Source organism: Neohortaea acidophila, assembly GCF_010093505.1.
Source record: "Neohortaea acidophila strain CBS 113389 unplaced genomic scaffold BDY17scaffold_9, whole genome shotgun sequence".
Taxonomy (NCBI): Eukaryota; Fungi; Ascomycota; class Dothideomycetes; order Mycosphaerellales; family Teratosphaeriaceae; genus Neohortaea; species Neohortaea acidophila.
Window position 1 is genome coordinate 1,166,899 of NW_022985518.1, and position 13,958 is coordinate 1,180,856.

General features: G+C 57.3%; 6 protein-coding genes across 6 annotated transcripts; 4 read left to right on the forward strand and 2 right to left on the reverse strand.

Moving 5' to 3' along the window:
- Positions 1 to 3: 3 nt before the first annotated feature.
- Positions 4 to 1,025, reverse strand: BDY17DRAFT_202331 (uncharacterized protein). Its single transcript, XM_033730113.1, has 3 exons — positions 573 to 1,025; positions 421 to 515; positions 4 to 366 (listed from the first exon to the last, which is right to left on the reverse strand). The coding sequence occupies exons 1-3, from the start codon at positions 822 to 824 to the stop codon at positions 213 to 215; spliced, it is 501 nt and encodes a 166-aa protein (XP_033587478.1). The 5' UTR covers positions 825 to 1,025; the 3' UTR covers positions 4 to 212.
- Positions 1,026 to 2,401: 1,376 nt separating this feature from the next.
- Positions 2,402 to 4,612, forward strand: BDY17DRAFT_202348 (uncharacterized protein). Its single transcript, XM_033730114.1, has 3 exons — positions 2,402 to 3,160; positions 3,215 to 3,337; positions 3,397 to 4,612. Exons 1-3 carry the CDS (start codon positions 2,524 to 2,526, stop codon positions 4,437 to 4,439), a joined length of 1,803 nt encoding a protein of 600 aa, XP_033587479.1. The 5' UTR covers positions 2,402 to 2,523; the 3' UTR covers positions 4,440 to 4,612.
- BDY17DRAFT_302625 (uncharacterized protein) lies at positions 4,497 to 5,863 on the reverse strand. The gene is made up of 3 exons (XM_033734437.1): positions 5,642 to 5,863; positions 4,857 to 5,571; positions 4,497 to 4,784 (listed from the first exon to the last, which is right to left on the reverse strand). The coding sequence occupies exons 1-3, from the start codon at positions 5,671 to 5,673 to the stop codon at positions 4,641 to 4,643; spliced, it is 891 nt and encodes a 296-aa protein (XP_033587480.1). The 5' UTR covers positions 5,674 to 5,863; the 3' UTR covers positions 4,497 to 4,640.
- Positions 5,864 to 5,929: 66 nt separating this feature from the next.
- On the forward strand, positions 5,930 to 7,442 carry BDY17DRAFT_302628 (Alpha/Beta hydrolase protein). The gene is made up of 3 exons (XM_033734438.1): positions 5,930 to 6,867; positions 6,919 to 7,065; positions 7,114 to 7,442. The coding sequence occupies exons 1-3, from the start codon at positions 6,126 to 6,128 to the stop codon at positions 7,275 to 7,277; spliced, it is 1,053 nt and encodes a 350-aa protein (XP_033587481.1). The 5' UTR covers positions 5,930 to 6,125; the 3' UTR covers positions 7,278 to 7,442.
- BDY17DRAFT_302634 (Poly(A) polymerase papa) lies at positions 7,443 to 10,220 on the forward strand. Its single transcript, XM_033734439.1, has 5 exons — positions 7,443 to 7,808; positions 7,877 to 9,231; positions 9,282 to 9,393; positions 9,443 to 9,584; positions 9,669 to 10,220. Exons 1-5 carry the CDS (start codon positions 7,666 to 7,668, stop codon positions 9,741 to 9,743), a joined length of 1,827 nt encoding a protein of 608 aa, XP_033587482.1. The 5' UTR covers positions 7,443 to 7,665; the 3' UTR covers positions 9,744 to 10,220.
- Positions 10,221 to 10,900: 680 nt separating this feature from the next.
- BDY17DRAFT_302639 (uncharacterized protein) lies at positions 10,901 to 13,922 on the forward strand. The gene is made up of 5 exons (XM_033734440.1): positions 10,901 to 11,725; positions 11,781 to 11,885; positions 11,942 to 12,874; positions 12,927 to 13,365; positions 13,425 to 13,922. The coding sequence occupies exons 1-5, from the start codon at positions 11,093 to 11,095 to the stop codon at positions 13,622 to 13,624; spliced, it is 2,310 nt and encodes a 769-aa protein (XP_033587483.1). The 5' UTR covers positions 10,901 to 11,092; the 3' UTR covers positions 13,625 to 13,922.
- The last annotated feature ends 36 nt before the right edge of the window (positions 13,923 to 13,958 follow it).

The following is a 13,958-nucleotide window of genomic DNA, read 5'->3' on the forward strand; positions in this document are numbered from 1 at the left end:
TCTTCTCCGGCGACCCAAGGCCACCTCAGAGTGCGTCTGACCCATGGATGAGTGTTCATTGGATCATGCTTGAACGCTTGGTCGCGTTTGCAACCTCCAAGGCGTTGCGTCGAGGCTGCTAGACGGTTGGAAACATTGGTTCCATGCTAGGCCATGCGTTGATAAGTGATGCGTTGTCTCGAATGCCAGGCATCGAGAACAAAGACCCGTCACTACGCTATGCTTGCATAGATGGTCGCTCTGATGGGCTTGGGGGTGTTTTGAAGGCAGGACAAAGCACCATTCTTGGTCTTGCAGGACATCAGGTCCGATGAAACGTTGCCATGGCCGAAGTTGGTGATCCAGTTCATGGGTGGCGGGCCAACGCTGTTGTCAAAGTTAGTCATGCGATGAAGGTAGTAAAGGATGGGAATCACATACGCATCGTCAACATAGGCGTGCTCGAGACCGAGCTGGAAGGAGCGGACGCTCTTGAAAGATTGCATGTTCCACGCAAAGGCGGAGCCGCATGCCGACTATAATAGATGTCAGTCTGGCACCTTGATCAATGATGGTGGAAGGAATCAACATACATAAGTGTCTTTGGGATAGTCGTTCGACCCAGCACTCCACGAGCCTTTGCAGACTTCGGTGGCGTTGGTCAAAGGGTTGGGGTCGTGGACGGAGAAGGAGATGGTGATGGTGCCTTGGACCTTTTGGATGGACAGGTTGGAGACTTCAAAGGCTGATGTGTCGACGGTGGCGGGGGCGGGGGCTGGGACGGGAGCTGGTACGGCGGCGACAATGGTGGAGATGGCCAGCAAGGCTGCGATGAAGAATTGCATGATGATGTTGTTGTTGCGGCGGGTGATGGAAGAGAGTATTGGTGGGGACGTAAGATGAATGAGAGCTTAGGTGCGTAGGTGGTTGTGTGAGTAGATCAGGTCGAGGAGGTAGTGATTGAGAGGGATGGTCTTTGAACAAAGCAGGCAAGAGCAATGCTACTTGTAGTTTTACAGCGAATGTATGGGAAAGTCTAGACGCGGGCAAGAACCGGGTGGACGATGCGCCACCCTCGTGGCTGTCGCCAGTTCTTGCCCGCCTGCCAGCCCGACGATCGAGATTCTCTGCGCCGGAGCCTGATCCACGTGCGGGCGATTAGGCGCCAAGCAGCATGGAAATTGGGTCGAGCTGGCTGGACTTTGCGCCCACCGTCTCTCCTACATGATGGGCGTCTTCTGGAATGCGCCCATTCCAGATGCACTGACGATGGGAGAAGGACTGCGAAAGCGAGTGCGCCTCACCGCGCTCCAGACTCTGCCACCAGCATGTTGCGATGGCGGGGGGCATGGCGCGACATTGGAATAAGGCGGTGTCTGTCGATCACTCGCAATTAATTTACTTAGAGCGAACGGGTACGGGGGTACTTGGGTACATTGCGTGGGTACTTTGCCTTATACACGAGCCCGAGGAATGTGGTTGGCCAGAACGGACTCACGCGTGCCGGTACTCCAACAAAGCAGCAGAGGGTCAGAAGAAGCGACGCAGACCGGGATGGCATTCCCTCTCCCCCTCGTTTCCACGCGCATCTGTCTGTCTTGCACACAGTTTCGATAAAGCAGGCCGCGCGCAATGCACGCCTTCCACGGTGCCTTGATCATAATCGCTCGTCGTGGATTGGCTGTACCAAACCCGCCGGGCTCGAAGCTTGCGTGCTTGGTGTGACAGGGTCACGTTTTTGGTGGCCGGTGGAAACCTCCTGCTTTGCGCAAGACATGTTTTGCGACCATTTCCCGGCGCCGCATCCCACTCCTCTTCGTCCGCTCGCCATCTCCTTCCCAATCCACTTCTCCATGCGCTCGAGAGCGCCCGCGCCCTCCCACCCGCTTCGCCTCAGCGCGCTCCTCCATCGACAGGGATTGGCGTAGCACAAGGCGCAAGCGCTTCGAAGCCCTCCGCCCAAGCTCCCATGCGTTTCTCTCTCAAGTCCGGCCGTACCACCAAGCACACCCTCTTCCCCAACAACGGTGTTCAGCACCCCGGTCAGTCGAACTGAACGCCCCTCCGACTGCCTCGCTTCCGCACTCTCTCTAACCACTGCCCATCCAACAGACCTCCCCCTCAGTCCCAAGCCGCAGTCCAGCAGCCCCAGACCCGATCAGCCGAGTCGCGGAGAGACGAATGACCGGTTCAGCTCGGGATACGCAGGAGGTGGGTGCAGGAGGATGATGGGGAGGAAGAGACACGGCAGAAGGAGAGCGATACTGACCAACCAACCCAGATCGGAGATCCATCGCCATCGAGCCCGGCTACGAACCCAACCTTGCCTTCCATTCCGACGGGCACGGTCACGAGGCTGGCCAGGCGTCTGGTGGCCTGTCGCGAGCGCAAACCGTTTGGGGACGAGAAGGCGCGCGAAGAGGGGAAAAATACACGACCGATCCTGCGCCGCCGTGGTCGTCTGACACCGCGCGACGTCCCACACCCACCCACACGCCTCGCTCGGCGACACCACACGATTCTACAAGCGAGGAGGGCGCATCGATGAACCAGTCCTCATTGGGCGGCGCGAGGAAGACGTCGGGAGACTCGGGGCAGTCGGCAGGCGGGGCGGATCGATGGACACAACGCAGGCTGCAGCGATTAAACACCGAGCAGGGCTTCCGCGAGCAACGGCAGGGCGGGCAGGGCGTACATTCCGCCCCGACAACCACGGCCGGAGAGGCATTGGGATCGCCGACGACCTATTCCTCCTCCTCGCACGCTCAGCCGCGTTCGGCGCAAGCTCCCGCCTATCACAGCGACCGCTCGGCCCCCACCAACGCTAATGCCACTTCCGCCAGCCAACCTGTCACCCTCACTTCCGCTACCCGCTCCCCCAATGCCTCCCACTCCCCATACACCCTGTCCAGTCAGCAGTACTCCCCCTCCGACTCGACCTTCTCCAACACCACCTCCGACACTACCCGACCCGCTTTGGCCGCCGCCGCCGCCGCCCGGAGCTATACCCACTCTCAGCCCCTGCAGCAAGGCCCCGGCGAAGACCTCCCCATGGCTGCCCCGAGCAACAATGGCAGCCTGGCGCCCAAAATCGCGCGACCGGTAGCTGTCAATCGACAGAGTGTACAAAACGGCGCCAGTCTCGCGCCAGGACAACAGCAGTCAGGTGGACTACCGCAGGGTACCGTGTCCGCTTTCACTGCTTCAGTAGCACCTCCTAACTCTTCAACCCCAGCCTATCAAACCAATCAGCCCCCTGCGGATACCACGAGGGCGAAGACGCCACAGCCTGTGCAGACCGTAGACGACATGACGGACGAGGATGTAAATCAATTGATCAAAGATCACAAAGAGCTTCGTACGGCGCCCCCTTCCTTATCGCCGCATTGATACACCTCCGGCTAACATTTCAGATAGGTGAGAAATATACCAAGGTGAAGAAGTATTACTTCGAAAAGGAGGACCAGGTCAAACAGCTCCAAAACAGCCTCGCACACCAACGCCTCTCCCAATCCCGCACCTCACTCGACGACAGCGAGTACACCACGCGTTTCAACCGCCTCGATGGCCTCATCGCACAGCTGGCGTTTGCCATCCGAAAGAGTTGGAGGACAGTGCCGGCCTGGCTGCGGGCATCGGTGAACAAAGACGCCATGCACATCGGCAAGCAAGAGATGACGGCGGCGGGCAGGGCCTTCATCTCCTGCTGGCTCGTCCAAGAGGTCTTTGAAAAGTACTTCCACCCCGATCTCGACCCGACTTTCTCCGCACATCTCAAGAGCATACAACGCCACATCCGCCTCTTTGCCCCTCCTTCCCAAACGGCCGAGGAGGAGGAATATCTCACATCCAAAGTTGTCAACTGGCGGCTCGCAACGCTAGAAGGCTTGCAGGAAGTCTTGCGCTCCCCGCAATGCGCCGCAAATCGCGCGCAGCTCACCGAATCGCTCAAGCAGCACCTTGTCGGTGCCCTCTCCATGCACCTCCAAGACCCCACCCCCCCGGATTTGGAAGGGGGCGTGCATATGATAATCGAGTTGGTAGTGAGCATTGCCAGCCATTTGCCGCTGGAGAGCCGCGACGTGGTGATTGACTACTTCACCCCGGGCTACGCGATCTTGCAGGATCAGATGAAGTTGGAGACGGGCATTCCGCCGCTGACGGCGTCTATTGCAGAGGATGACACGGGCGCGGAGGACGAGAATGTTGATGACGATGACGACGAACACGACGAGAATACGAGGAAGAAGGGCGGCGCGGGGGGCATGTTGGGCGCGTTGACGAGCTCCGGGAGTAAAGCGAAGGGCTCTGGTGGTACGGGCGATCAGCGCAAGGGTAATGGAGCAAGCGCTCTCGGGGCCCAGGACGGCGTGTCGCGTGTGCGCATGGCGGCGGGCATTGGCGTGCAGATTCGCGGGCGGAGTGTACTCGTCAAAGCGGCCGTCTTCGCTACTCCATGAAACGCGCCAAGACTCATGCGTCGATGTTAGAGGGATTGCCAATGGAAAGCGTCTATCTCTCGTGTAAAATGTCCACGTTCGTGTATTATTTCCAACGCTCGGGTGGAGTCGCCAGCCTCGCGGAATCTCTCGCTCGTGTAATATGTCCACGGTCGTGGGATAAATCTCCGCACGTGGCCTCGCTTACAGCCTTCCCAGCAGTCACTGTCCGTCCTCCTTGGCTTTGGCCAGCCCGGCCGGCTCAGCCTGCTTCTTGAAGTCCTCCCAGTCCGGGCGGGGGATCTCGATGCCCTCCAGCAAGCGCCCATAAGTGATTCCCCCGAGTCTGCTCATCGGCCGAAGAATCTAGAACACGCCATCGTCAGCAACCTCGCCTCCACGCCCCGCGGTTACACAGCCCTTCCTTCTAGAACTCACCGACGGATCGATCAGGTTCCTCTCCTCGTTGATCGCGTCCTCGCGCACCCAGAAGCGCACGCCCTCGATGATGGCCAGCACGCCCGTCTTCTTGCTCGGATCGGCGCGGCTGCTGAACTCCTTCGTATCCATCAGCTTGCCCTCGACCGCGAAAATCGCCTCCTTCACCCGGCTCGCTTTCACATCCTTGCACTCCGCCGGCGTCAGGCCTGTCAACGCCCATTCCGACACTCCGTACGGCGCGTTGACGCTCGTCGCGTTCGCGGCTTCGAGGAAGTGCTCGCTGATGATGTTGATTGTGCACTCGCCTGTCTCCGTCAGGTTGCGCAGGCTGTCTTTCGGCCGGTCCATGCCGCCTGCGTAGCCGACGATGAATACCGGCGGATCGTGGTTGATGACCTGCGTGTAGGAGAACGGGGCGAGGTTCGTGCTACTCCCGTCTTTAGACCGCGTCGATACGAATCCAATGGGCCGCGGGATGATGGCGGAAATGAGCAGTTTGTAGTTGAATGTGGCCGGGCGGCCTTCGGCGTAGGGATCGATGTCGATGTGCGCGTGTTTCTTCCACTCGCCGTTGTCGTTCGCGCCGTCACCCGGTTGCCACTTAGGGTTCTTGGTTTGCGTAAAGGCCCATTTTGCGTCGGAGCGCCATTCCGGCCGGCTGGCTTCGACTTCTTTGAAGTTGCCGTGCGGGTTGCGCTGGATGACCTTCTCGCTGGTGGGAGAGGAGCGTTAGTGAGGTTTTGATTGAAGATGGGGGTTCTTGCTGGCGGGGGATGATGTACGCATCGATCTTCTCGTTGTGGCTTTGAGACATCTTGGATGGACTGCGGGGGAGTTGCGGTTCGGGTGTATTCTGAGGACAACGACAGGGTGAAGATATCAGATGAAACAATTGAGAAAGAGAGCAGAGATGGGTTTCAATGGGTAGAGTATTGCGCGATTGGTAAGTTTACTGATATTTCACCTCTTGAGGTCGGTGCCTTCCAATTCCGTCATGCGCGGAGCCGGACTGCGGGATTAAGCCGCACGGCTTTCGTGCCTGGTTGCATCCATTAGATACGACGTGAGTGGGAGAGCCGCATGCGCCGAGAAAGCGTTGGTCATTGAAACAGCCCGGACCCCACCATTGGCAACACTCTGGGCCCTGTCGAAGAGGGGAACCCAGGAGAGGGTAGCCTGCGTATAAGAGGCGATAAGAGCTTCGTTCTGACCTGGAAGTCATCATCAACGTTGATCCTACCTGCTTATCGCCCTCTCACATCAACCATGTCGAAAGATTACGAGACTTATTCCCTCGGAAACTGGGAATTGAAGAATGGCGGCAGCATCCCCAACGCACACATCGCCTACAAGACATTTGGAGATGCCAGTTCGCCCGCCATCATCTACCCTAGTTGGTACAGCGGGCTGATCTCCGACAACGAATGGCTTATCGGAGAGGACAAGACGCTCAATCCCGCCAAGTACTACATCATCATCACCGCGCTGTTTGGCAACAGTCAGTCCTCTTCGCCGAGCAACACTCCGGATCTTCGTCCGTGGCCGGAAGTCACCTTCTACGACAATGTCAGAGCGCAGCACGAGCTCGTTACCAAGAAGCTCGGCGTCAAGCATGCTCGCGCTGTACTAGGCTGGAGTATGGGCGCCGGCCAGACGTATCAGTGGGCAACGCAGTACCCCGATTTCATGGACTTGGTTGTCCCATTCTGCGGCAGCGCAAAGACTTCGCTGCACAATCAGGTGTTCTTGGAGGGGGTGAAGAGTGCGGTGTTGAGTGGCAAGGGCGCCGTTTCCGGCGGAATTTGCAAAGGTGAGGCGATTAAGGGCAAGTACAGAGGGTGGACGGATGAGGAGAAGACGGTGGGATTGAAAGCTCTCGGTCGAGTGTACGCTGGATGGGGCTTCAGCCAACCCTTCTATCGCGAGAAGCTGTATGAGACCAAGTTGGGGTTCAAGGGGCTTGAGAACTTCATGGTCAACTTCTGGGAGGCCTGGGCTCAGTCGAAGGGTGAGCGCTCTCTGTGGAATGACAAGCCGATCGATTGACTGATTTGATTAGATCCCGAGAACATGATTGCCATGTTGTACACTTGGCAGTCTGGAGACTGCTCGGCCCAAGACCCATACAATGGCGACTTCGCAGCGGCCATGAAGGGCATCAAAGCAAAGGCCCTCGTCTTGCCTGGAAGGACCGATTTGTACTTTCGTATGTTGTCCACATGCTGCTATTATGAGACGTGCTAACGAGTAGCAGCTCCGGAAGACTCGGAGTATGAAGTGGCCAATATGCGAGAAGGGGTGGGCGAATGCTATGCCTTTGAGTCAATCTGGGGGCATTGGGCGGGCGGGCCTGGTGACAGCGCGGAAGATGTCAAGTGGTTGGATGAGAAGCTGCGTGAGTTCTTCTCTAGGAATTGAATCGGGCATGAGTAGGAGAGGATGCCTGTATCGGAGAAATCTTGAAACTACCTCACAGTGACAGTTCAGATTCATGTTGAGGGCATGCGCATTACCTAAGCGTGTCTTGGACGATTAAGGTTTTGACAGCAGTGCAGCGTGCAGGATCACGCTAGAAAGTCGCAATCGCGACTTCTTGCTTCTCCACGAAGCGTTCATGCGCGCCCACTTCCTCGTCCTTGAGCGCTGCGTGTTCTTCGCACAACAGCAGTAGTCCATCATCTTTTGGCCCCCCCACCCCTCGGTCGTTACCCGCTCTGACCTGCCTCCTCGACCACCGTCTGCCTTGAACGATGAGCCACTAGAAACGAACATCCGACCGTCGCACGTGCTTTCGCAACAGCTCAAGATGGCGAACGACCCGAAGCTGGGCGTGTCTGGGACGATGTCCATGGAGCCGCCCAGCCCCAAGGATATCAAGCTGGATGATGCGCTTCTGCAAGAGTTGAAATCACGGAATGAGTTTGAGGCTCCTGAGGAAACGCAGAGAAGGTGTGTGGTGGCCGCAGCCGGGATGAGGATGACCATGTATGAACACGCCGTTAACCTGATCGCATTAGACATTCCGTCCTGGACCGACTGGAAAGCGTCTTGAAACGACTAGTCGCAATGGTCGGGAAGCAGCAAGGCCTCCCTCCAGGCATACTCAATGAAGCCGGAGGCAAGATATTCACCTTTGGTAGCTTCGAGCTCGGCGTCTATGGGCCCAAATCCGACATGGATACACTCATGGCCGCGCCGAAACATGTCAGCCGCGAAGACTTCTTCCAATACATGCCAGACCTGCTTCGTAAAGAGTTCAAGCCGGAGGAGATCGCCGAGCTCACGCCGGTGCCCGGGATCAGTGTGCCAATCATCAAACTCGAGCTGTGCGGTGTCTCCGTGGATCTCATCTTCTGCAGGCTCCACCTTCAATCGGTGCCAAAATCCCAAGAGCTGTCCAATCTTGATCTGCTGCGGGGTTTGGATGACACCGATCTGAAGTGTGTGAACGGCACCAGAGTGACCCGGCGCATTCTCGAGCTCGTCCCACAGACAAAGGTGTTCCGGATGGCATTGCGCGCGGTGAAGCTCTGGGCTAAACAGCGCGCGCTTTACGGCAATATCGTTGGCTACCCCGGAGGAGTTGCATATGCAATGATGGTCGCACGCATCTGCCAACTCTATCCCCGAGCCGCGGCACCACTCGTCATTTGGAAGTTCTTCTATCTCATGAGGAAATGGAACTGGCCGAGCCCGGTGCTGCTTCAAAACCATGAAGAGGGCTCCATAAATCTTCGGGAATGGGATCCCAGCATCTACCCTGGCGACAAGCGACATCTCATGCCCATCATCACTCCTGCGTTCCCTCGCGCCAATGCGTGCCATACGATCGGGCCTTCCACCAAGAAGGTGCTTCTGCAGGAGATGGAGCGGGCGGAGGGCATTGTCCGAAGCATCTACGAAAGTGGTCGACCATGGAGGGATCTCTTCCAGCGCCACAGCTTCTTCACCGACGCGTATAGACATTACATCTGTGTAATCACCGCTGGGCGAACGAAAGAGGCGCAGCAAGCGTGGTCTGGGCTGGTAGAGTCGAAAGTCAAATGGTTGATTGTGGGAATTGAGCACTCTGACGCGAAGAGCGTGGAGCTTGTTCAACCGTACAACAAGGGCTTCAACCGAGTCCACGAATGCAAGGGGGATGCAGACATCGACAAGACGCTGGACGGGAACCTCGATTGTCAAGTCAAGGAGATCAAGACCGTCACCACCGAGCAGGCGGGAGATGTGCAATTCCAAGCTGCCGCGCAGACAGACACGGATGGTCAGGAAGTTCCTGCGCCGAACGGTGAAGCGGAGGTGCCGCCGCAAACAGACGGGCCGCAGACAATCTGGACTACCACATTCTATCTCGGCATCGGCTTGACTAAAGGTGTGTTCCACGTTGTCAATCCCCTGTTCTTGCTGACGATGTCGATGTAGGGGCGAATTCGCTCGACATTTCTTCTCCAATCCGCGACTTTACGCAGCAGTGCAAAGAGTGGCAGAATTACGATGAGAACCTGCACTCCATCCGTGTCAAGCACATGCGAAAGTGAATGTCCCATGTTTCTGCGGCTGGCATCCCTTACTGACCTTAATAGTTACGATCTCCCGGCGGACGTATTTGCAGAAGGCGAGACACGGCCGACGCGGACGAAGAAGAAGTCGGCTCCCAAGACGACCGACCCGACGGCAATGGACGCGGCGAATAAAAAGCGTAGCTTCAACAACTCGGGCTTGGACGTAGGTCATGAAGGGCCGAGAGAAGGATGCTTGGCGCGGTGCTTGACCCCCTCTGTCTGTATGCGAGCTGACCATTGTGTTTAGACACTTGACGACCCCGCTAAGCGTCGTGCTTCAGCGAATGGCACAGCAACGCCAAACGGTGTCCCTCCCCGTTGATGGACAGACATCAACTCGAGCGAAATGATATCTCGACTTCAGCGTCTTACTACCATCATTCCCGGCCTCTATTGGCTGCACCGTGAATTCGTGATTTTCCAGATCCGATTCACACTCTGCAGATGATGGCTAACCGACCTCAAATGCAGTGAGGATGTCCCGCAGAGCAGGCCATAGGAGGGCCGAGCAAGACGCATGCAGATGGATGGGATTGGTAGGTAAGTGGCAGGCTTGCATCCATCCGCTGCCGAATCACGTGTTCCCATGCCCCCGCGGAAACGTTGAAGGAACAGCACCGGGGCGTCGAATACGAATAGCTGGCATGGAGCACCGCATGGATCGGTGTTCTGGAAGGGAGGGAATTTGGGTGTGGAAGCACTCGAGTTTGGCCATGCATTGCTAATCGATAGTAGTATATCACTAGTTGCCTTGAATGGAACTCCGTTTTGCTGAAGCCCACGGGCTTCGAGTTTGCACAGCCGGCTGCGGGTGAACGAGTGCCGCGTCTCCTTTCGCTGATCGGTGAGGAGCCCCCCCGTTGCCCTCGTATTCCCGCACATCGCAATTGGAGGTTTAAGGTTCCCTGCAGCGTAGACGTGAAAGCTTGTGCGTCGTCTGGAGTGTGATTGGTGGATTCGCTCACCGGCTGAGGCACGATCCGATATTGTTTCGGCTCCTTTGCTGTCGTCTTGCTTTGCGGAAGGGCAAAACGTGGAGAAATGATCAGGAGTGCACGCGGGAAAGGAGAGCAGGTGGGAGGGCTTCAACACGACGACATACGTTATACCTACGGGCCTTGGGTCGATCAATAAATCGAAAACAGGGAAGGCGCTGCGGCCGAGCTTGCCCCGTTCGGGAAATGCGATTTCCAAATCGTGTCGTAGGGCATAGAGCAAGTGGGATTTATAGTGGTGACAAGATGGCGATTCATTGCGGCCAGACAGGCAGGCATTGCTGCCCTTCCCAACGGCGGAATCGACTTGAGCGCAGATCAGAAGTCGTCGTTGCTTGCAACATGCATCCTTGGCCTGCGGTGTGACGACGAGCCGTGTCGTGTCGCCAGGCCAGGATCAGCTGAACGAGGCCACGCCAAGACCAAGCAGGCGCGCGGGCGAGCGTTTCACCTCGTCCAATCTCAGCTTCTTCTGTTCCTGCTCCATCAAGCCAAACACCCTCAGCCTCCTCCGTCTGTCTCTCCGCGGCCGTCCATTCCCCTCGCCCATCCCCTTGCGCCCGTGCGATCTCGTCCTGCCCGCCGCCCCTCTCCACGCTTCCACTGCGCTCGCTTGCCTCTGTCCACACCCCCCCAACGCCCGCCCTGGTCATTACTGCCAGAACATGTGCGTCCGATGAATAACCGCTTCCGCAAACTGGTCGGCTCGACTCGTAGATCCAGCAGCAACCAATCCATCACCACCTCCACCGCCACCCCCACCAACAACTCCAACTCCTCCTCCTCCAACCTCTCGCGACCCACCGCCGCTCCCACCCTCTCCTCCGCCTCTTCGACCACGGGCCCCGCTGCCCCCGCCGTAACGAACGGCACTGCCTCTCCCTCTGCCAGCAGCACAACCACCCACTCCCAGAGCCCAGCGGCCAACGTCAACACCCCCGCTGCAAGCAGCGACGTCACCCCCGCCGCCTCGTCGACCTCGGTAGGAGCCATGAGTGGACCCGCACCGCTTGGTCGTCCACCATCCTACCAGTACGCAAGCGCGGGCAATCCCAATCCCAACCACGCCGCGCCTGCAGGAAGGACAAACTCGCCAATGGTCCCGCCCATCAACACCGGCGCGGGCGCTGGCCACACCTACCCCGCCGGCCAAGCGTACAACCCCAATGCCCCTCCTGTGTATCCCTCGCAAGGCGGGTATGGATACAGTGGCGGTGCAGCGCCGCAGGGTATGCAGATGTACGGGCGACAGCCTACCGATGATGGCAATCAGCGGAATAAGGCCCAACTCATTGTGGGCATTGATTTTGTATGAGCGTGCGCAGCGGTATATCAGTGATGAGTGTTGGCTAACTTCACATCAGGGCACTACCTTCTCCGGCGTCGCGTTCGCTTTTGCGACAAATACCGAGGCGAAGGAGGACATCATTGTCGAATGGCCGGGAGCTGGCACTCAGACCAAGCAAAAGGTAGAAATTGGACGTGCTGTGCGTACACGACATGACTCGGCTGACAATACTTTCAGATCCCGACCGTCCTCTATTACGACCAACACCAGCAAGTCGTTGGTTGGGGCCCTGATATCGCAGACGCTCTGGCACCTACCGGCTACCCCAAGCCTGGCGTGCAGAAAGTCGAGTGGTTCAAACTTCAATTGATGCTTAGCGGAAACACCTACATTGACCCCATCAACCTTCCTCCTCTTCCGCCGGGCAAGTCTGAGATCGATGTCGCCGCCGACTACCTGTTCAAGCTGCGCCAGGCCATGCGCAATCAACTTCAAAAGACGCTGGGAGAGGTGTTCAATCGGGAAGAACGCAACATCCGATATTTCTTGACGGTGCCGGCCATCTGGAATGAAGCAGGCAAGGCCGCCACGCGAGCAGCAGCCATTCAAGCTGGTTTCCTGCGTGATGAAAACGACAACCGACTCACCCTCATCACCGAGCCCGAAGCAGCAGCCATGTTTTGCTCCAAGACCGGTTTGCTCAACCTCAAGATCCACGACGCTGTTCTCATTGTCGATTGCGGTGGTGGTACCGTCGATTTGATCGCATACGAGGTCGAAGAGGAGTCACCGTTCACCGTTGCCGAGTGTACTGCTGGTTCTGGCGATTCTTGCGGCTCCACTGCACTCAACCGAAACTTCTCCAACATCTTGCGCGCCAAGATCCGCAAGATGAAACTTCCCGACGGCTCGCGAACGGCTGGCAAGGTGTACGCCAAGTGTATCATGGACTTTGAGAACCGAATCAAGGCCGACTTCCGCAACAATGGGCAGAAGTGGGCCGTCGATGTGGGAATCGAGGCGGAGTTTCCCGAGGCCGGAATTGAGGAAGGCTACATGACTTTCACCAATGAGGAGATCTTGCAGTGCTTTGAGCCTGTGGTGAACCGCATTCTCGAGCTGGTTCGAAATCAGATTATTGCTATCCAGGCTCAGAACAGAGTGCTACAGGTGAGTGCCAATGGTGATTACATGATCGGATGGCAAAGCTGACATACAGCAGAATGTGCTTGTGGTCGGAGGGTTCGGTGCATCCGAGTACCTCTTCCAGCAGATCAAATTGCACGTGCCACCTCAGTTCCAGAACAAGGTGGTGCGGCCCATGGACTCGGTCGCCGCCATCGTCAAGGGTGCAGTCACCGCTGGCATTACCGAACGTGTCATCACCTCCCGTGTCGCCAGAAGACATTACCTGATGGCGACTTTGCAACCATTCAAGGAAGGACATCATCCGGAGCAGTACCGTGTGCCTTCGCTCGACGGTAAGGATCGCTGCAAATACACACGACAGATTTTCGTGCAAAAGGGACAACGAGTCAAGATTGGGGAGCCTGTCAAGGTGTCCTTCTTCCGACAAGTCGCCCCGGGCGCTACGCTCATGTACGAGGACGTGCTATATGCGTGTGATGAGGACGTCTGCCCCGAATACACCAAAGACCCACGTAAGCTTACTGTCCCTCTAATACTCCCCCCTTGCATGCCTAACGAAGCTTCATCATAGGTATAAAGGAAATCGTCACCCTCACCTCCGACCTCAGCCGCAAGAACCTCGAGAAGGATTTCGAGCGCATGGACACGCCGCAGGGCACCTTCTACCGCGTCTACTTCGACATCTACCTCACCCTCGACGGCTCCGAGTTCAACGCGGAGCTGGTCTGCCAAGGAGAGGTCATGGGCCGCTGCTCTGCGCGCTTCAGGTAGATGCGTCTGCCTAGCGAGCCCTCGAACTTTGGATAGGGCCCGCGCTGGTGTCATAGCGCGCGAATAATGATTGTGCTTGTTGTTCGAAGAGCGCTGGGCGTTTGTCTAATGCAGGAAAGGGAGGAATGGCGTGGGAATCTGGGTGCGAAGCCGGTGTTGGTAATGATGAGGAGCGTTGGTTGGGAGCTACCGCGTGCTCTCGGTCATCTATCATGCTGGAGTAATGAGTGCGGACCAGAATTTGCAGGGATTAGGTAGCTACATAGTTGCGAGTAGATATCGTGAATATAACTTACCCTATTCAAAGACAACTGCCGAGTGCACGTGATGTTGA